This window comes from Nannobrachium achirus, assembly GCF_963921795.1.
Source record: "Nannobrachium achirus genome assembly, chromosome: 7".
In the NCBI taxonomy this organism is placed as follows: Eukaryota; Metazoa; Chordata; class Actinopteri; order Myctophiformes; family Myctophidae; genus Nannobrachium; species Nannobrachium achirus.
In genome coordinates this window covers 38,515,701-38,538,614 of record NC_137816.1, presented here as the reverse complement: position 1 = coordinate 38,538,614, position 22,914 = coordinate 38,515,701, and the positions used below count along the sequence as shown (strand labels likewise).

The 22,914-nt window shown below is 43.6% G+C and overlaps 1 protein-coding gene across 1 annotated transcript in view; it reads right to left on the bottom strand.

Annotated features, from left to right (window-relative positions):
* The window catches only part of igdcc3 (immunoglobulin superfamily, DCC subclass, member 3), a gene marked incomplete at both ends in the record, with an annotated part of 88,358 nt that overhangs the window by 17,904 nt on the left and 47,540 nt on the right, over positions 1–22,914 (bottom strand). Inside the window, 5 exons of the mRNA XM_080730213.1 lie at positions 7,196–7,361; positions 9,445–9,603; positions 12,368–12,505; positions 13,753–13,883; positions 14,574–14,718. Coding sequence (XP_080586339.1) covers positions 7,196–7,361; positions 9,445–9,603; positions 12,368–12,505; positions 13,753–13,883; positions 14,574–14,718 — 739 coding nt within the window. The remainder of the gene's footprint in view (positions 1–7,195; positions 7,362–9,444; positions 9,604–12,367; positions 12,506–13,752; positions 13,884–14,573; positions 14,719–22,914) is intronic.

Sequence of the window (22,914 nt, the reverse complement as noted above, 5' to 3'; positions counted from 1 at the left end):
ATTTTAGGGCAAAGACACGACAATCAAAAGGCATGCATGGTGACCATTCTGGATCCTGGCAAAAAGGGAGCGAATAAAAGGGGCAAAGGGAGAACAGGAGGAGGAGGAGGTGGGGGTGCTGCTGTCTGTTGGACTGAGAGGAGGGACGGGGGGCCCAGGGGGGGCCCAGGGATATGACTGATTGCAGGCAGGGTCAGGGTTCAAGGCCAATGCCCAGGCCCCGGCTCTCTGGAATGGGGGGCAGGAAAGGGGGGCCGTGGGGCACACAAAGGGGGGCCCACGGGGGAAAAAAAAAACATGCAAGGCAGGTCTGGGGTGAAAGAAAATGAAAGAAACAAGGGAAAAAAAGAAAGAGGGGGCCTCTTTTCAAAAGGTCCCACGACAACCAAATGTCCAGGTCTGTCTGCTTGCTGTTCCCTCGGTTATTAGGAGCTTAGAATAAACATATAGTCCACAAATATACACAGTAAAATCCTCATTTAATTTGGTAAATGCCGTATTTATATTGCAGCCACTCTACCTCCTGAGCCACTGCCAAACCAGTGACATTTAAAGCATTTGTAGCTCAGAGAGTGTACAAATGTAACCAAATGGATCCATAACCGTACCTACTCAACTAGCTTTAAACACTTAAACGCCCTCCTTTAACCCGCTACGCCAAATCTCTCAGCCCAAAAGAGCCCATCTACAAGCTCAGAGGCATGAAGAAGGTCTATTTGTGAGCTATAGATATCGTCTCTGTCGGGTGGAAACCTGTCCAAAAAAAACTAAACTGTTACTTTTCAGGATTCAAATAAAAAAATGGCAGATCTACAAGCTCAAACAAAACACGTCACATGTACAGTATATCTGCTACTTTTATCTGCTTTTGCTGCTTTTGTGTGACGCTGTAGTATGATCAAAAAGGAAAAAACAAGTTAAAATATGGAGAAATATGCTATTTCTGCCGAATGTTTGCCCCAGAATAGAGGCGCTAGGGTTCATGTGGTTAAACACAAACCTGGTGAGATAATCACTAAATGTAGTGGGGGAAAAAAACTGCTTAGATCAGTGATTCTCAAAGTGGGGTCCGGGGACCCCAGCGGTCCTTGAAGGGGTTCCAGTAGGTCCCCAGCAATTAGTTTTCTTTTATACTACAGATGTAAAAGAAAAAGCCTAAAGCTTTTGAGCTTGTAGATTGGATATATTTTGAAACATTTTATATTATTTCTTTTACATTTTTAAAACAGATCTTCTCCTATGGAAATCGCTTATGGCACAAAAGAATTTCAGGGGTGTCCGCAGCCAAATATATTGGGGTCCTTAGCTTAATGGAAGTGTAAGATAGCTTAATGGAAGTGAAGGTTGATAATGTGCATGCAACGAATGTGTGCTCTTTCACCAAGCCTTCCTAAGTGGATTAACACGTACCACTGAGGATTCCACTGTGTGTACATATTTAAAATGCAATAAATAATTCATTCAACTCATCACATTATCAGTTAATCCAGTTATATTCCTCTCAATCCAGGCCAGTCCAGCCACACTGTACTTACTGTAAGTCTAAGCCCACCTCCACCTCCACCAAGCCTGATCCCAGTGGAGAGGCACAGCAAACAAAAAGCATCCAGCTACCGTTGACACTGGCAGACAATATGTACCTATCTATCTATCTGTGTGCACGTGTGTGAAAGTGTGTGCTCTGTATGAGTGTGTGTGTGTGTGTGTGTGTGTGTGTGTGTGTGTGTGTGTGTGTGTGTGTGTGTGTGTGTGTGTGTGTGTGTGCGTGTGGGTGTGGGTGTGTGTGTGTGTGTGTGTGCACGCGTGTGTGTACGCCTGTGTGTACGCCTGTGTGTACGCCTGTGCGTGTGCGTGTGTGTGCACACAAGCGTATCAAAGCCCATGAAAAGTAAAGGGCAACATGTGTATGCATTTACAGGTTTGATTACAGAGAACAAGTGAATGATAGTATGTATAAGAAGACTGAGTGTGTGTGCGTGCGTGCGTGCGTGCGTGCGTGCGTGTGTTTTAAGGGGGATAGGGAGGGGGTTGGTTGATTAATGTATGTGCATGCATGTATGTGAGTGAAATGAACGATCGATTCCCCTTGCTTCCCTGTCCGGTTCGCTACTGAAGGTCAACATCTTGAGAGATGGCTGAAGGGCCGTGTGTATATTCCATGAGTTCTCCCTCAATGTACACAAACACAAACATACGCGCGCGCACACACACACACACACACACACACACACACACACACACACACACACACACACACACACACACACACACACACACACACACACACACACACACACACACACACACACACACACACACACACACACACACACACACACAACATGCACACACGCTCGCTTGCAAGCACGCGTACACCTTAATTAAAACCTCTCTGCTAGGTATGCTGCTCCTACAGTATAGACAAAGCCTCCCCTATCAGATACAGTATGCCTATATGTAAGAATAGAATCACTGCGCTGCCCGAAGCAGCTGAATAGCATTTGCATATCATTACCTTTGTTTTGACTCTGTGAAGCGCGGTGTGGCCTATAGCATCATGTTCTAATACCTCCACTACACCAGAATGAAAACACTGCCGTATAGAATAGCACACACACCCAGCAGCAGCTATAAGCCAGAAAGCCTTTTGGGCTTTAAAATAAAACCTTGTTTTGCAATACATTTCATATAGTCTGTACTGCGAATGTCCTCCTTGTATGCTGGGACCGTAGTACACAAGGGATGGGACGATAAGCGATATTATCGTTTATCGTGATAAAAAAAACACTCACGATAATCGTATCGTGGAGATTTAATATATCGTGAGATCGTCCTCTGTCGTGCACTGGGATCAATTCACCTTTTATTTGCCGAGCTGCATATCCGGTACCACTTAAACCCTCTATAATTGGTAAAAGGTACTTATAATATACTGTACGTACTTGATACTGTCTTTTTTTTCACTCTATCAAATGCCTTTGCCAAAAAATAGACGATCAAAAGCTCTACGTGACGCGTGGTGACTTGTGAGCTTGCAGATTTGCAAATTTTTGGCAAATGTTCTGCCCCAGGAGAATGTTTTTTGATTATCACGATAATAACGTAAATCACGATTTCTTTTGTCACAATAATCGTGATATGAAATTTTCATATCGTCCCATCCCTACCGTACACTCAGGGAGATTATATACTGGAGAGACCACAATAATGAATCAGATAGTAATGTCTCCCATCTATTTAGCTCATTGACCAACACCCCTAGAATGAATTGTTGGGATGCATTTTGCTCCTCTGTTCCTCGGGTTCCTTGAATAGCTGACTGCATTTCCTGGCCAACTAGCTTGGCTTTATGAGCTAATTAGCTAATGGCAGAGCACAAGCTGAGGCCTGGCTCTCTGGCCAATCGTGGGCCGGTGTTTGCGAATCATGACATCCATATGGATGGTTCTGCGCTAATGGTGGTAAGTGGTAATACTGTGACAACGACATGGTTGTGAGCGCTCGCTCACACACCCAGACGCACAGGCACGTGCACACACTCACATGCGTGCGCACACACGCGCGCGCGCACACACACACACACACACACACACACACACACACACACACACACACACACACACACACACACACACACACACACACACACACACACACACACACACACACACACACACACACACACACACACACACACACACACACCCACCCATCTGCCGACTCATCATTTCTAATTCCCCAACCAGCCCATTCTTCCCCCTTTTCTTCTTTGAGCCTTTGTTTGGGCTCTTTCCTCTCTCTCTCTCTCTCTCTCTCTCTCTCTCGCTCTGACTAAACCTTAATCTATACTCCATCGCATGAGGATGTTGCTTGCCAAAAAGAGCTGATCTACAAGCTAACAAGTCATCCTTAGCCTTCCCATTGGAATAACCTACCTGCAAATATTTGTTCCATTTCACATTTTAATTTGTTCAAAAATGCTTCTTATTATTATTATTTTGAGAGTACATGTGCATGTTTATAATTAATGAACTATGTATTTACTTTCAAACATTTAACCTTTAATAATTACATTCTGTATAGTATCACGACATTTGACACTCATGACACCAATCTTTCTGATCTTAATTCACTGATCCATTATTTATGACTTGACTTCTATTGTTTTGTTTGTGTAATCTGTCATCTGTATTGTTTGTGTACTTGTCGTGTTTTGTCACATTTGATATTGTTTGGTTTATTTGGTTGTTCTAGTTTCTATTTAGTTGTCTAATGTTTATTTTTTTTTCAAAATGTGTAATCATCTTATCATTGTGTCTAGGACCCGCTCAAAAAGGAGATGCTCAAGGGGTTATTCCTAATGAAGAATTTCAATCACCATCATCACATCGCAAGCAACAACATTGTACTAAATCAGTGGTTCTCAACCTTTTCAGGCCGCAACCCCCAAAATAATCATATATTAACTGGGGAACCCCCCCCCCCCCCCCCCCACACACACACACACACACACACACACACACACACACACACACACACACACACACACACACACACACACACACACACACACACACACACACACACACCCTGACGAGCACTAAGAGTTGAGGCATTACATATTGTATAACTATTGTGAAAATAGCAGATCTACATGCTCACAACGCCTCGCAACACACCATTTCTGCCTTTAATATTTGACGCTTATGGCCAATGTTATTTTATTTTATTTTAGAGGTATTAAAAGGGTCTTAAAAGTCCTTAAATTGTCACTTTAGAAATGTGCAGATACCCTCTATACACTTATATTGTATGTTGGTTTGTTTACTGCTGAGTGAGAAAAAAATGTTTCACATTAAGCATATCATCTGGGGACCCCCCCAAAATAATTTGGGGACCCCACTTGGGGTCCCAAACCCAAGTTTGAGAACCACTGTACTAAATTATAAGGCCTATTATAGCATAGGCTTAATCTAGTGAGAGAGCTAAGAGGTAGTGTCTCTGCATGCGTATGAGCGATGAAGGTGTCCACTCCTCACTGCTCAGGGCACGCGCCTCATTCACTCCACTAACTTGCCATTATTGATTTTTTGGTGCATATCAAATGTAATTACTTCATCATCATTTCCCTTTATGAATAACATCAACGCTGAATGATGGTCCCATGCTGCCGCCTGAAATAAAATAAAAATAAAAATGAACTTGCCATATGGTGCGTAGCGGTGCGGATCAGAATGAAATCAAAAACAAATCAGTATATGGATATGGAAAATTGGTTTAACAAAATATATCTAAGATTAAGAAACATATTTGTGTGGCTGATAGTAATACCTGGCATTAATACCAGGCTATAATAGTCAATTTCGTCACTTTGAGTTCTGCTGTGAAGTCATGAACTAGAAAAAATTGAAATACATGAGGTCATTAGTACGACTAAACCATAAACAGTAAATGTGTCAAACTATGGCCCACTTCCCACCTCGGTGGTATTACCCGTGCTATCATTTAGACAGCGCTGGCTGTATTTATTAACATTTACAGGGCTCTGAATTAGCATTACTTATCATCAGCTAATAGCAATCCTTGACCCCAGAGCAGAATACTTTCACATCAATCCAGGACATTCTCCCTCAGGAGGAACTGCAGTACAACACGACACAATAAAACGCGCTTCCAGCTCAAAAAAAAGCAGCAGCTTGCAAACCGTTTGAGAAATATGGTTGCTGTGAATGGTAAATGGCATAATTGGCGTCTAGGTCCTTTCTCCCCCTGGACATTCCAGGGCTAGTGCTTTGGGAGGACGTCCAACAACCATTCAACACTCCCCTCCCAGAACACACACGGCTGAATGTGTCGCTCATGTCTTGGCAGGGACGCTTGCCAGCAGCTGTTGCGTCAGGACCAGCGCGGACAGAGGAACGGAGCGTTTTGATTATGCCGATGATCAGATCAAGTCATCCCATCCCAAACAGCTCAGTGTTTAATGTTGATAGCCATATGGATGTCATGAGTTGGGTCCAACATTGTCCTGATACGTTGCCAGCTGCGGCAATAGAGTGAGTGCCCTGGCGGTTGTTAAATAAGGGTGCCAACAACATGATGTGTCCCAATCCCCCTGAGGTATTTGCAGAGTAAGTAAATGCCTTTTTATTACATAATATTAGTTGTCCAGTAGTGTAGTAAGAACTATAACCAGGCCTGGAATTTCGTCATTTTAGGCTTGACCTTTGGTGTTTGCCCATTTTTTTAGGGCACCAAGCCAAATGCCAGGGCAGGAAGGCCATCAAATAAAACACGATTTTAGTCCATTGAAAGAATTTGTTGAATTTAAGGGTTAGGGATGATAAAATAATCTGCTGTGAAATAGATAAATGATGCTATTTACAATCCGATCCATGCTCAGCCCCGCATCAATCAAGGTCACTGGATTGGTTTAAAGATGGGGACTCGGGAAGAGTTACGATTTCAGAATCTCAACAAAAGACACCGGTGTCTACAGTACATGGCAAGACATCGGTGTCTACATATTGACAAGAAAGAGACAGAGGAGAAAGTGGTACAGTCAGCTGGGGCATTAAGGCCAATGTGGCCTCAAGTCATGCCATTGGTTTGAGGGGCACAAGGCCAAACTGAGGGGCAACGGCGGCCATGGCCTTCATGGCCTCCATGTGACTATAACTATAACTTTGCATCGCATAGTTTCTACAGCATGTAGAACTATGCAAACAATAGGCATCATGTATAAGGGGCGGCATAGCTCAGGGGTAGAGAAACCGTTATTAGAGCACGAAGGGTTCCCGAAGGATTCCCAGTTTGAATCCGGGCTCCCCCTGAGTTAATGTCGAAGAGTCCTTGGGCAAGACTCTGAACCCCTAGTTGCTCCCGGTGAGCAGGTTGGTGCCTTGCATGGTTTCCTCCGCCACTGGTGTATGAATGTGTGCGTGAATGGGTGAATGTAATGCACAATCTATGTAAAGCGCCTTGGATAAAAGCGCTATATAAATGCACCATTTACCATTTATACAGTAAAATGGTTATACGTCTATGTTTGCAGATATGTACAGTACGCGCATATGTATTTGTAGGTAGTTATATATTGATGTATGTAAGCAAGCATGTATGTACAGTAGTGTATATATAGGTAACCTACTGCATAATTGTAAAGTATGAAGGTATGTAGTGTGTTTAAATTAACCTGTTATTGTTCCTGAGTTTGACGTGTCCTCCAGGCTCCAGAATCTGCCCGTTCTTCAGCCAGGTGAGCTGGGGCACAGGTTCCCCCTGTGCCTGACATGTGAAGATAGCTGTGGTGCCCACAGGCCGCGCAACAGACTGAGGAGGCTGCACAAACTCCGCTGGGGCTGTGGAAAATAAGAGAGAGAGAGAGAGAGACCGAGAGGGCAAAAGAGAGGAGCAAAGAAAAAAGAGCAAACAGATTGAGAGAAAGACAAAGAAGCAGAAAAGAGAATTACCGATAGGCCTTTGCAACTCATTCGATACCGGTAGGTAAAACTGCAGACATAAATAAGTAAGGACAGATGGCTCAATCCCAATCGAAAGGAGGGCTGTTTTATCACCACCGCTGACAAACAAGCTGGTAGAAGATATGAATCTCATTGATATTCAGTCTCCCTGAGGTGTGGGGTTTGGAGGCAGGAGAGAGGCATCAGGAAAACAGGGAGAGAGAGGGTGATAGAGAGAGAGCTAGAGAGATAGAGAGAAACAAATAGAGACATAAAGAGGTGCCCTGTACTCACACAAAGATGAGAGTCGATCGCATCATGGCTCACAAGGGCACACATATGGTGAATGAAAGCGGTGTCCTTTTGGTTTTTAGAATCAAGTGGTGTAATTTGCAAATCTCTTCTCATCTTGCCATACCCCCGTGCCATAGGCCTACAGCTATAGCCCATTAGAAGTAATAACTTATTCATATTAAGTGTCTCTCAGTTCTTACAGTGCGAGAGAGAGAGTACAGTAGGTAATCTAGCTTGTGTGGTCATTACCTTGACATCAGACCGTGTTTAATTTCCTCCTGGGCTGGTGCTGCAACATTGCTTTTATTTGAATTGAAGTATAGATGGGGGCAAAGAACTAGTGCATCATTATCTCGGTACTCAATGTCTGCACCAGTATCATTAAAGTTAATAACGATTTGATAACTTGAATTATGTATGTCCTTAACTAGTTGGAGATAATGTTAAGATAATTAAGTCGAACATGGGTGAGGCATGACAAAAGAATACTAGCCTTTTATGCCCTATGGAGATCCCTGATGTCATGTGTGTGTGTGTGTGTGTGTGTGTGTGTGTGTGTGTGTGTGTGTGTGTGTGTGTGTGTGTGTGTGTGTGTGTGTATGTGTGTGTGTGTGTGTGTGTGTGTGTGTGTGTGTGTGTGTGTGTGTGTGTGTGTGTGTGTGTGTGTGTGTGTGTGTGTGTGTGTATATATATATTATATATATATATATATACACGCTATTTATATAAAAACATAAGAGGAGGTCAAATAGTTTTGCTCTCCCTCTCTCTCTCTCTCTCTCTCTCTCCCTTTTTCTCTCTTCTTCCATTCCCAAGGAACCTAAGGGACACTTCATTGATTCGCCAACGCTGATATGAATGCATTAGCATTGTGCATTTAAACATGGTTCACAATTGCTCTCATGTCTGCATGAGAATGAGGCAACTGTTAACTTGCTCTGAACGACATATTTTGAAACAAAGAACTTCTCATCCACACAAATCGTCAAGGCTGTGCAGTAAAAAATAACACATGACGCATCATAATGACAAAGAACCTTCCAAGACCATATCTTCTTTTTCCACAAATCTATAAAGAAACTAAAATAATGTACATATAATTAACAGCCGTGGCTTTTCTTCATGGTCCCTACCAAGGCAAGGGCTCGCCTCTCAGTTGACTGGCAGATTAAATGAAATATTGACCTGGAGCAGTGCTGCTATTGGCTGAGGCCAAGTATTGGGCCCCATCTCTGGTCGATACGAGAATGAGGCAGAAGGCGAAAGCTTCCTGCATGGTGACAATTAATGCTAATGCTTCAAAGATGGGGCCACCCACCTCTTGCCGCAGCCCATTGGTCAAAACCATTCGTCTTTCTCTCTCTCGCCCCTCTCTCACCAGCCACCATCAAATTATTCCTAGTCACGAGTTTCCAATCACTTGCTAATTTGAATGGATAAGTAAATAATAGATTTGGTGCCATATAAACAATACGACACCAATCCTCCTCCTGTTAGCGTGGAATAATTAGCTAATTAAAGTCCAACGTGGGGTAAGCATCCTGAGAGGCCATGGCTTTACATGCGTCAGCCAATCAATTCATCACAGACACGTTTATGTGCTTCAAGTTTACATAGAGAGCGGTCCATAATTTTCTAAATTGCCATTTCATTTTCTTCCATTGTCAGCAGCATGTCGGGGACTCACCTTGGACCACCAGACGTCCCTGAGCAGTCCTGCGTACGCGGGTCCCTGGTTTGTTGGCTGCGCAGACGTACACCCCTGAGTGCTGCACGCCAACGTCTGAGATCATCAGATTCCCTGTACCCAGCACCTGGATGCCTTCCACGCCAATAGGACGACCATCTACCCAGGGAATATAGAGATAGAGATAGATAGATAGAGAGATCGAGACAGAGAGAGAGAGAGAGAGCAGCATGAGGAAAGAGAATAAATTGACCTGGAGAGCAGACTTGACTCCATGGTAGGAATGTATGAATGATTGATTAAGCTTTATGCGCACGGTAACACATTTAAGTTAAAGTGGGAAGCGTCCCAGAGCTTGTGGGGGTGCAGTTTCCATGGTAAACGGCAATGCTCTTCTAAGAAAAAAGTGTGACAGAGCATTGTCATGTGAAGATGACGCCGGTGCAAAAGAACAAAGGTGGAAAAGGGTTGAAGGGACACAGGGGACGATCTCGTGGTTTTTCAGGTTTGTGTGTTTATGCGTTGAGACTGTGTGTGTTTGAGACTGATAATAAGAGAGAGAGCGGAGAAGACAAAGAGTGACATGCATGATGATCTGTATGACTAAGCATCATGTGTTTCTAGCTTGAAACAATGAAAACATGCAATGTAGCGTGTACTGTAGAGCCTATACTACATTCTCAAATGGGTTTTCAGTTCATTTAATCGTGCACGCTAGAGCGGGAACCTTTGTACTCTGCCAGGCAGACTGATCGCTCTCCACGGCCTTATGAGAGTTCCACAGTAGATGTTCTAGATACAGCATGGGGGCTCTTACTGTAACTGTAATTGTAACTGTAATTCCCTATCTCCTATCTCCTGCTCTGCCCCTATATGCTATCACAGAGCTCAACTCTGATAACTAGTTGGCAGTGCATGAGCAAAAAGATGGCATTTTCGTTTCAGTCCCCCCCATCGTCTGTTCTCAATGGACCCGCATGATAAGCGAACACTTTCCCGTGCCCCCTATCTCCGCATGGCCCGGTTCCAGCAATGACTTCAGCCTGGTCCTGGTGTTTTGAATCCCATTTACAGCTACCATCTGTAGCTTGGGTGCCTGCATGGCTCAAATTTGATGTGTCAAAAGGCCACGCAGGGGTGGTGGGGGCTGTGTTGGACACATGCAGAGGCAGAAAAACACACCATATGGCAACTACTCAGCCACAATACCTACTGCTACTCCTACTACAACTACTACTACTACTACAACTACTACAACTACTACAGTTACTGTAGTACTACTACTAGTAGTAATAGTATTATTATTATTCCTCCTCCTCCTACTCCTCTACTACTGGTACTACTACTACTACTTTTCAGTCAAATAAGAAGTGGAGCATTCTTGTAAGGTACCACCCATTTGTACCCATTCAGAGTTTATTTTCCATAAATTCTCCAAACGTCTGTTTTAATCTTTCACACTTGCAAGCGATGGATGTTCTTTTCTTGGTATACTCCAAGGACGATCGATTAATCATGGCAAAATAAATCGGATAAACGAGAACACCACTCCCACACTCACCTGCTAAACACCATGTATGTGCTTCTTTTACTCCTGGAGATGGCTATTCTAATGCAATCCACAATGACGCACCGCCTCCTTGATTGCAATGAAGCATGAGCTGTCTTTTGTCTTAATGGACGCATTTTTTTTCTTTTCTTGCCTTTTTTCCTGCCCTCTCTCTCTCTCCATCGCCCACTCTCTCTCTCTCTCTCTCTCTCTCTCTCTCTCTCTCTCTCTCTTTCTCTCTCTCCCTCTCTCTATCGGTCTCACTCCGCCAGGCCCTAATTCGGTTAGTGTCAAAGCAGAAAGAGAGCAGGCCAGCAAGCTGTGGTGCTGATGAATGGAAAGCACCAAACAAACTCTGGCATTAAGGAGTGACTGATGTGAATCTATCAGATTCATTATGCGGCTTATCCCGGCCTCCCTGCCTGTAATCTAATACACACAAATCCCATCGTGTTAGCATTTCATTCTGGCTGCATTGTGTAAGAGGCAATATCCTCAATCTGATTACGACCCAACTGGTTGGGAGGGGCATCAATTTACATTTTGAACAGAAAATCAGATTGGATAATAGCCAACGAAAAAAAGGAGGAGAAGAAAAAACAACATATCAGATTGCTAAATTGGTAGCGGCAGAGTTTGAGCAATAGTCAAAGAAATGCATGGAGATTGACGGGGGAACAAATCCTCCCGGTCTCAACACCTCATAGCAATTACTCTGCAGCTTTCCAGAGCTTGTGTGTTGCTTTTCGACTCCATGCGGGGATGAGGGATACGTTCATATACAATAGTACATACAGTGTTTAGCCCTCAGGGCTCATGTAGAAACCCCTTGCCTCATGTACATGTACACGAGACATATGTTCTACTCTATTACACATATACATACACATAATGTAATGCAAGGTACACCAACACTGTGTACCGTATGCAGAGTGCAGACCCACAACACACACGCACGCACGCACACACGCTCACACACACACACACACACACACACACACACACACACACACACACACACACACACACACACACACACACACACACACACACACACACACACACACACACACACACACACACACACACACACACACACACACACACGCGCGCGCGCGCATGCATGCACATAATTGACAGCAATTATGATTATTGTCCATGCTGTATTATAAACGTTGATTCGATTTGAGTCATAGGTAGGTAGGTAGGTAAGTAAGTAGTCTTTATAAGTTGATTGCATACTAAGTGTGTTCAGTATGCAATTGACTGATTGATTGCAAGTGACTGAGAAACAATGCACGGAAACCTATGTATAATACAAAATAAAACTAAAGAACACTGGGGACTTCTTTCTAACAAGCGCTCCCGTCTTACCAAGTCTACTCCAAGACACGATGGGGCGCGGGTATCCTGTTGCAATGCATTCCAAGATGGCAGTTTGGTGAACGGTGAGGGTGAGGTTTTCTGGTCCCACCAGAATCACTGGCTCTTTGTAAACGGAGGACTGGGAGCCTGGAGGGAGAAAGCAGCCAGAGGAGGGAGGAAGAGGAGCGGGGACAGGGGCGTCACAAGGGGGGAGGGGGAAGTGGGACTGAGTTACCAGGGCCCAAGGTGGAGGGGCCTTCATTATTTTATACTTTAGCTATTGAAAAATAGCAGATATAAAAGCTCACAGCGCGGTACCGAGTGCGAGCTTGTGTAGATCTGCTAAAGTCGTGAAAATGTGTGGAAATCTTTGAATACGTATGTATTTTATATATGTATTTTGCTTATGGGAGGTCCCTGGAACTAAATATTTTGAAATGGGGGTCCGTGGCCAAATGCATATCATTTTGGGGGTCCTTCAAATGAAAAGGTTTGAGCACCACTGACATGGAAACAAATTTTCAAGATTGTTCAAAAAATAGCAGATCTACAAGCTCGCAGCGCGGCACTCGGTGCCGCGCTGTGAGCTTGTATATCTGCTATTTTTCAACAGTTAAAGCACAAAATGTGAGCGGATCCTTGTACCCAGGGCCCCCAATATGGTGCGACACCCCTGAGCGGAGATGGCAGTGAGGCTCAGAGCTTGATGGATGGCACCCTTTAATTGGATTCCTCTACAGTGCATTATCTTGATGCCACGTACGCAGTGAAATCTGGAGTGTCAATTCGACCCAGAGATGTGTAAAAAACAGACCCGTGAGGGTCCGTTTTTTGCACTCTCTGGCTCGAACTGACACTCCAGACTTTGACTGTGTACTGTATCTCTTGAATCGGGCCAGTGGAACAATGTGCTCGGGGAAATAATCGTTGGAATATGTTTGGGTAGATAAATTGGAGATTTCTTTTTCTATTCAAACAATAAATGTGTGGAAGAAAATAAAATGAAATAAGAAAACAGCATTATGCTTTCTGGCTGAGAAGCCGTCAGCGGGGGTTAACGTGCATATCGCCGTTGTCGGGCGGAAACCCAAGTTTTAAATCTGTACGCTCTATCGCAAGTAAAGCCCTGCTTCATCATACACACAAGCACAAAAGTAGTGAAAACAGCAAATCTACAAGCACACAACGCCTCGCGGTGCGAGGCGTTGTGTGCTTGTAGATCAGCTGTTTTCACTAGTTTAAATCATTTTTTAAAATGATAAATGCAAAACGAACGGTTTTGTACATACAAGGTTTTCACCCGACAACAACTTTATGTTATCCGTCGTGAAGAAACAAAAGTGTAGCTGCATGCCTTAACGATGAGTGATGGGTACGTTATATAAATAAGCAACCTGAAACGGTGAGGTGGGCCTCCGAGCTGTATTTTACTCCTGCACTGTTGTGGGCCATGCAGCAGAATTTCCCACTGTCCTCTTGACGCACTCCTGTAATCTGCAGAACACCTGTGGGAAGGAGGGTGTACCTGCAAGACAGGGAGAGAGAGAGAGAGAGAGAGAGAGAGAGAGAGAGATAAAGAGACAGAATGAGAGAGAGAGAGAGAGAGTTTAACTTCCTAAAAGTCAAAGATGTCCACGATCACAACACCGGAGGCAGCTCCACTAATCATGTTCAACGTAGATTTAACACTAAAAAAGGCTCTAATTCGTTCTCCTGCTATACTGTACCACCAACATGTGGAATGCCCTTCCGCAAGCCTTAAAGGAGTGCAAATACCTAGCCTCCTTCAAAATTGGTCTGAAAAGTCACCTTCAGATGGCTGCTACTCGTGGCTTGTAAAATGACTAAGCCCCCGTCTGTTATTTTTATTCTTTATCTTTTCTGCTTTTGTAATTGATGTTATCCTATGTAAAGTACTACTGTATGTTCTATCCGTCTGTCTTTCAATGTTATATGAGATACATAAAGTGGTTCCTGTGTAAATAAGCCGTAAAGCTTACTAGGATCTCCTTTTAGTTGACCTTGTACCAGTGATTTGTGCCGTGATGAAACTGTACTTTTTTCTATTGCAAACTGCTAATAAACTATTCAATCAATCAACTGCTGGACGTGGCTCATAAGCACAGGCACACTGCGAAATCTGGAGTGTTCATTTAATTCCGAAAAGAGTAAATATTTATCTGGAGCGTCCGGGCTTGGTGCGGTTCTACAGTACCTGTCGTCCACAGTGTCCACCGGACGGCCGTCTTTCTCCCAGCTGATGACAGGCTCTGGCAGGCCGTGGATCTGACACTGGAACCGGGCTACGCCTGAATCCTCCACATGCACTGACTCTGGTTGGACATGGAAGTCTGCCATCGCTGCAGATGGAGGAAAGGAGAGGGTTAGCTAATTAAAAAAAAAAGGTAATTACTTAATAATGATATTACGATAAAGGGTGCAGAATAACCCACCACAGCTAATCCATGGCTGCCTTAAATGAAACAACTTAGATGTATTTTACTTCAAGTACAATTACTTCCCATGATGAACACAATTGCATGCCAAATGACTGATATTATCTTCTACATTATTATGTACATTTGTTTGTCCCGGTCCCCAAGAAGACTGGCAACCACTCTCTGGAAGCTATGGTGCATCCAAAAAATGAATTAATTTATACTACTGTATAAATACTATATTAAGATATGAGGGAAACTGCAGACCCGGATAAAGTAACTGATACACATGCATGCTATGAAAGGCTTGCTCGTTTTTGTTGCCATTTGTTTACCTACATTTAGGCCTACTTCAGAAACATTTTGTCTGCATGTTTGCACAAGTACACTGTATATTCATATTACAAAACGTCCACATGGCGAGCTTTCTTCAGATGCTTTTCATGTTCTCCCCGCAGCACAAAGGCAGTGGAAGGTGGAGCTAGCAACACAAACTCAATTAGAGGGAGGCCTGTCTCTTTCACAGCTTTCCCACAATCCTCATTTGAATGTCAACCGTAATTAACTTGGACCCAGGGAGGACCTATCTGAACACTGTTAGCATAACAAGAGATGCGGACCCCCTTGTTAGCCTGATTTATGCTTCTTTTGACAACGGAGTCATGCACCAAAGAATAGCAGATCTACAAGCCCACAACGCGTCACAATGTGAGCCTGCAGTCAGCTATTTTCAACATGGGACTCCATCACTCTTCGTTTGCAATCCTGTGTAAAGTATGAACTAGCGGTAAACAGTGCTGCACAGATAACTGTGCTAGTGGTAACATATAACAATGGGTAACAAGTGACAACATCCTTAGTGTCAATTTAACACATACAGTAGTTGTCACTCACTAATGATGACTATGATATTATAATATTTAGTATATATCATTGTTGTCGGGTGGAGATGTCCAAAACCGTTCGTTTTTATCATTTAAAAAAATGAACTAAACTAGTGAAAACAGCAGATCACAAGCACACAACGCCTCGCAATGCAGCCGATCTACAAGCACACAACGCCTCGCGATGCGAGGCAGTGTGTGCTTGCAGATCTGCTGTTTTCACTACTTTTGTGCGACAGCCTTGTCTGATAAAGCAGTGAAAAAACGTACAATTTTGAAACTTGGAGATACAAGGTTTCTGCCCGACAGTGACGATATACTGGGTTGCTATGCATCACCACTATTTCAGAGGGACTACTGTAATTCAACACCGAACATATATAATATAATATAGATATATACTGTATATAATATGTACTGTACTGTATTGTTTGAAAATACAGTAGTAAAATGACAGCATCTTGAGTTATACAGTCCAAGTTCCAGTATGAACTACTGCACTGTACTTGCCATTGGTATCTACCTTTAATTGGCCAATTAAATATACATACACCCATTCTTTTTTTAATGAGAGACAGAAAAATAGGAATTCAAGCTTCTAGAATGGCAGTCCAGTGTGGTTGCATCAAACACCATGAGCTGCCATTTCCAAGCCTAATGAGAGATGTGGCATTCTCCGACATGACTTGACCTTATACCTCCAATGCAGCAAGCTCTGATGAGGATTTAAATATACTAATTCACTGCTGACAGCCTAAGACAAGCTAAGACACCAATATAGAGAGGTAAAACATAGGTTGCCACACAGGGGTGTCACAACCCCATGGGTACAAGGATTCACTGTGGGCCCCCCATGAATGTTGAATGAATGTTCTTCATAGAGGGATGGGGTTTAACCCATTTAGACTGGGAACACATTATTACGCATTATTATGTGCTTTAACTACTGAAAAATAGCAGATCTACAAGATATACAAGCTCACAGCGCGGCACTCGGTGCCCCCCGGTGCCCCCCCTCCCTTGTGACGCCCCTGATAGAGAGGTAAAAACGTAGGTTGCCACATGATATTCCCATCATTATCACCAGAACACTACTGGCAGAATTCTGTCCACTATCACAACACTGACTTGAGCCTGACAAATTAGAGCTTGAATTTCTATTCTGTTTCCTGTCCTTATTATATATGAGGCCGTGCTTAAACAGGTGGACCTTTTTAATGAAGCAATTTGGAACAAGTGCTACTCTCCAGGGTCCAACTGCAATGTCAAGTGATTTAGTCCTACCCCGCTGATGTTAACATCAATAGCATTACATACCTAAGCCATTATTAGAACAGATTTGATCTATTCACTGTACATCTATTTTTCATCTGGACAGAAATTTGTGTCATTCCCCAGACCGAGCGGTCTTCTCAACCCCATCCGCTCCTCCATCTTGCAGATAATTGCCGTTGATCTACTCCCCGTCATTACGGCATCATCAACACATCCATGACCTCATGCTGTGTCCCAGCTGCCTTCCAGTCAGCCAGAGTTACTCCACTACTATAGAACTATAGACCGGTACGACTTGTTTCTAACGACTTGTTTCTAACAATCTCTCACTCTCTGTTGCTCATAGAATGACATTTTGCATCCCAACAAGTTTGAATACTATCCAAACTATCTGGATCCATACTGGATGTTACGGTATATGGCCCTAGGCCTGTTGAGAACGCATAGGCCTCGGTTATACAACACCTGTTGTAGCTGTTGTCTGGTACCCATATGATAATATGCAGAGGCCAGAAAGACAGATACAAAATAATTTAAAAAAATGTGGTTATGGATAACCACTGATCTGACCGACTTTTGGCACTGCACTCCCTCAGGTCCACACATAGACACACGACCTGCATGCACGTACATACACACACACACACACACACACACACACACACACACACACACACACACACACACACACACACACACACACACACACACACACACACACACACACACACACACACACACACACACACAGAGTCTGCGCATTTGTAGATAGATAGTTGTATGTTGTTCGCTTATCTATCAACAGATGCCAAGTATATTATTAGACAGATGGTTTGATGCCTTCCTGTCTTAACTATTAATCTTACTTTGTAGCACTTATCTGTTTACTTACTCGTCTGGAAAAGAACATCTGCTAAATGATTAATTTGTAATTTGTGATAATAATATATAGGTGTTCAAATGCTGAAAGGGAAACCACAAGGGCTCTATATTGGGGGCAAGGCAGTATGAAGCGCAGTCAACGGCAGGTGGTGCGTGGCAACAGTTTGGTGTTTTGATTGATTGAATATTTCATTAGACGAAAATGAAGAACAGTACAAGTATAGTCAAAGCAAAAAAAGTACAGTACAAGTACAGTTAAAAACCCTGCCTAAAAGGAACACCCCAAATAAGCCCTTTACGGTCTTGTTTATGTTGGAGGGCAGGGCACAGCGAAGCAGCATTAGGCTGAATATACTGCATTATTATCAGTGAGTGTGTTGCAGGAGGAGTCAATCATGACGTTTAACCACATGAACATTTGGTGAAAATAGCCTGGTGAAAATAGCCTGGTGAAAATAGCTCACAACACATTGCATTAACTTGTGACGCGTTGTGGGCTTGCACATCGTCTATTTTTGGAAAACAAATTTGATATAGAAGGAAAATAGTACAGGGCCTAATAGGCCTATTATAGGACTGCACTCAGTACAAATATTTAATGGTTATGTTCACATTGACATGGAAGAAAAGTCTCAGTAACTCAAGTAGTCCCAAAATCTAACATGAGATGTTGCAACATTAAATCCGCAAAACATTTAGCCTTTATTTAACCAGGTACGTTAATTAACAGTGGAATGACTCTGGACTCTCCATATTATGTATCTGCTCCCATTTTTAAACACAACAAACTACAGCACCGTAAGAAACAGTTCAATGATGCCCTGTCCAGCGATGAGTCAAACAGTACCTGACAGTATGTGTAATCATCTACAGTCTGTACAGTGGTAATCAGTAAGCCTTTCATGAAGGAGAAACCCTCGGTATGTGGATATTATAACTTAAATGTCATGCACGTCATGATGTACAACACTTTTGTAAGATACACACATTTACTTTTTACTTATGTATTTAAAGTATACACACACATTATCCACATATACAGTACTGTATACTGAATGGAAGTGGGTTTGTGTCATCCTGAAAAGACAAAGAAAAAAGCAATGGACAAGGACATGCCTCACCAAGGGTGTCGCACCAAATTCTGGGCCCTGGGTACAAGGATACACTGCGGGCCCCCCATGAATGTTCCCCATAGGGGGAGGGGGTTTAACCCATTTAGACTGGGAACGCATTATTTTGTGCTTTAACTATTGAAAAATAGCAGATATACAAGCTCACAGCGCGGCACCAAGTGCCGCGCTCCGAGCTTGTAGATCTGCTATTTTTACACCAAAACTGTCCCAACTGACATTACCATTGTTAGAGCCCTATAATTAGTGCCAGAATGGCAGAGGGTATGGTGCATTCACTGAAGGAGGATTGAGAAATATTGTAAAAAAATCAAACCTCGGTTCGAAGTGGAGCGGTGAATCTGTGTGTGTGTGTGTGTGTGTGTGTATGTGTGTGTGTGTGTGTGTGTGTGTGTGTGTGTGTGTGTGTGTGTGTGTGTGTGTGTGTGTGTGCGTGTGTGTTTGTGCCTGCACAACAGCGCCCCTCCTTTAACTTGTGTGGCCACTCAAGGTATTGCCAGGCTACAGACATACCCAGCCAGCCAGCCAGCCAGCCAGCCAGCCAGCCACATAGCCAGCCAGCCAGCCACAGACATACCTGTCTATTGGGAGCGCTTTCACCGCTCCAAAAAGAAACAGGAGAAGCTTTCAAGGAAATTAAAGTGATATAATTAAAATCTAAATGCTACAGTACATACAGTAGTACCAGAGAAAAGGCCATGGGGTAACCAAAACAAAATCATCCTCCAGGGTGCATGAATGTGCAAGTTTTATGTCAATCTGTCCATAACATTTTGACATTTCTTACATTTTGGCCTAATAGTGGTGCTAGAGAAAAGGCCATATGGTCACCACCATCATTATAGGCCATGATCTGGGGAGCATGAAGGAGCACAGCCAATTCCATGGTAATCCAGCCAGTAGTTGTTGAGACTAGGGGTGGGCGATATCGCAATATGTTTCCAAGCTGTTATCATGATACACAATCTTATCACGATTCTTTTTCATGTTGGTTTTATGGTTATTTTTCAAGTTACTTAACAGTACAACCACCAACAAGGTAACAAAAACTAAAGGAAAAAGGAGTAAGAGACCATTTAGACCAGTAGTCCTCAAAGTGGGTTCCTTTTGGGAGGTCTAAATTGACCCTTACAAGTATGTACACTGACAGTGAACAAATGAAACCAAATGGACCAGTAAGACATTTTAAAGTTTTAGAACTACTGATTTAGACCAAAAGTTTAAATTAAATACTGCAATGAATCTCCGTATTAACAATTCAACAGGATTTTTTATAAGGCTCCCTCATTGTATCACAATATATACGATATCTCTGAAAAGGCAAATCGTGGAGACATTGTATCGTCTCAACAATATTTATCACCATATCGCCCACCCCTAGTTGAGACGGTCAGAATGTAGCAATCCTAGAGCAAATGTTTTCAAGTCAAGGAAAATGGTTCCCAATTTTTTGAAATGTTTTGAAAGTAGCTGATAATCAAGCTCACAACGCAATCAGCTTTGTTCGAATAGCTGATTTACAAAATAGGGTTGATGCCAATTTTTTTTTTTTTAAAGGTCATTTTGCTGGGGACCCCGTGGAACCCAAGTTCTGATGGCACCACTGCTGTTGGTACCTATAGACTGGATCTTTCACAACACAATGTAGGTATAGGAAGACAGCCTTATGTTATCAAAGCAGCTAGCTGTCTCCTAATACAATCCAAGATGTCTTCTGTTCTTGCATAGGCAGGCATGCACGTACGTACGCACGCACGCACGCACGCACGCACGCACGCACACACACACACACACAATATACATAAACACTTGCCTATGTGTCCATGCCCATCTAGAGCACACGCGCGCGCACACACACACACACACACACACACACACACGCACGCACACACACGCACGCACGCAGACACGCACACACACACACACCACCATTTATGCAAACCATTATGTCTTTTGGTGTCAGAGGAGGAGCATGCCATGGACAGACAACAGGGAGAAAAGAGAAGAGAAGTTGGACATGAATGCTGACAAACAAAGAAGTAAGAAGGAAGAGCAGTGGCTAAGAGAGTTTTCTTATGCATCTGTGCCAAGTAGTAGTCATGGTGTCCCCCCATCTAGCTGTGTGTGTCCACGCACTACCCCCCCCCCCCCCCCCAACTCATGCATAAAACATAAACTGCACAGAGAGGCCCACACCCCTGCCAATGTCCACACACACACACACACACACACACACACACACACACACACACACACACACACACACACACACACACACACACACACACACACACACACACATGCATGCACACACACAAATGTATGAAAAACTATATGTAGGCTATATAAAAAGGAGGCTTGGTGAGCTCTATGCTGACAGAAAAAAGGAGCCAGACGGCTCTTGCGGTCAAAGTATTTGGAACAGATATAGCACACGTTTGTCAACACACACACACACACACACACACACACACACACACACACACACACACACCACCACACCACCCCCCACAACCACCTCCCCAAACACACACAGACAGAAGAACTAGCAAGCAGTGTCTCAGCACTGCAGCCACCCCAGATATGCAAACTGCCAGGCAGCATGCACGCGCACGCACACACACACACAAACACACGCGCACAAAAAAAAGGTTGATCAGATAAGTGCATGTGACAGCAAACTACTCTTGGCCCCAGTCAGCACAGTCCCAGTAGACCAGTTTTTATATCCTTTTTTATGGTTCCTGCCAGAGTTGCCACTGTGCCAAGCGTTCAGATACACTCACAGATTATTAGAGATGGTCCGCTCCCAGCATGGCTCTGCTAGTGTAAATGAAGCAGATCTAATTACTGCAATAGGGGGGTGAAGGGAGGGGGGGCTGCATGCTAACAGAAATCCATACATTAGCATGCAGCGAGAGACATGCTGCTTGGACGCAGCGAGTTTCACAGTGACAGTCACCACAGAGATACAGTATGAGGGAGTGTGAGTGACATAAGGAAAAAGACGGGGCAAGGGATGTGGAGGAGAGTGTGGTGATTAAGATGTGTGCCAAAGCTCTGCCTCTAATCTGGTGTTTATCCTTCTCATAACAGCCGGCAACGCACTGGCTCTGCCACTGTGATTGTTTAGCACTTCACAACTGGAAGGCGCCATGTACTGCCAAGTCTGCTCCTCACATAAAGCATGCATGTTATATACAGTATACACGCACATTGTGATGCCCCATTACTTGATTGCTAATTTACTGTATGCTGTGCATTGGCGTACAATGGTGTCACTCGCCGAAGATAACACGTAAAACCAGCTACAAAATCAGACCTGGTCAACGCCTAAGTATACATTTGACTTGGGCCTGGTATCAGATAAAGGGACAGTTTTGGTCATGAAGAACTTAACTGAGATATGACATTATGCGTAAAATGTTCAAAACAAAGCAATGTCACTTAATTTTCACTCCCCATCCTTTTCCACGCATGTGGCCATAATGGGCATCGTTACTGCGCGGCGGATGAGCGAGTCCAATTCATTGATATGACAGAGTTAATGACGCCAGGAGCAGAGACACACACGTCCTACAGCACCGTTCAGGCGGCGTGAAGCTCCACTGAACTCTCAAGCTATAATGACAGTAACCCTCCCTTATAGCCAGGGGTGTCGCACCACATTCTGGGACCTGTGTACAAGGATTCACTGCGGGCCCCCCATGAATGTTCTTCATAGGGGGAGGAGGGGGTTTATCACACTGGGAACGCATTATTACGCATTATTTCGTGCTTTAACTATTGAAAAATAGCAGATATACAAGCTCACAGCCGGGCACCGAGTGCCGCTCTGTGAGCTTATAGATCTGTTATTTTTGACAAATCGTGAACATTTGTGCTAGCTAGCCTGCAGTTCCAGACTCGCTGAATTGCTAGCCACACCCCTTTCATTTTTTTCGTTT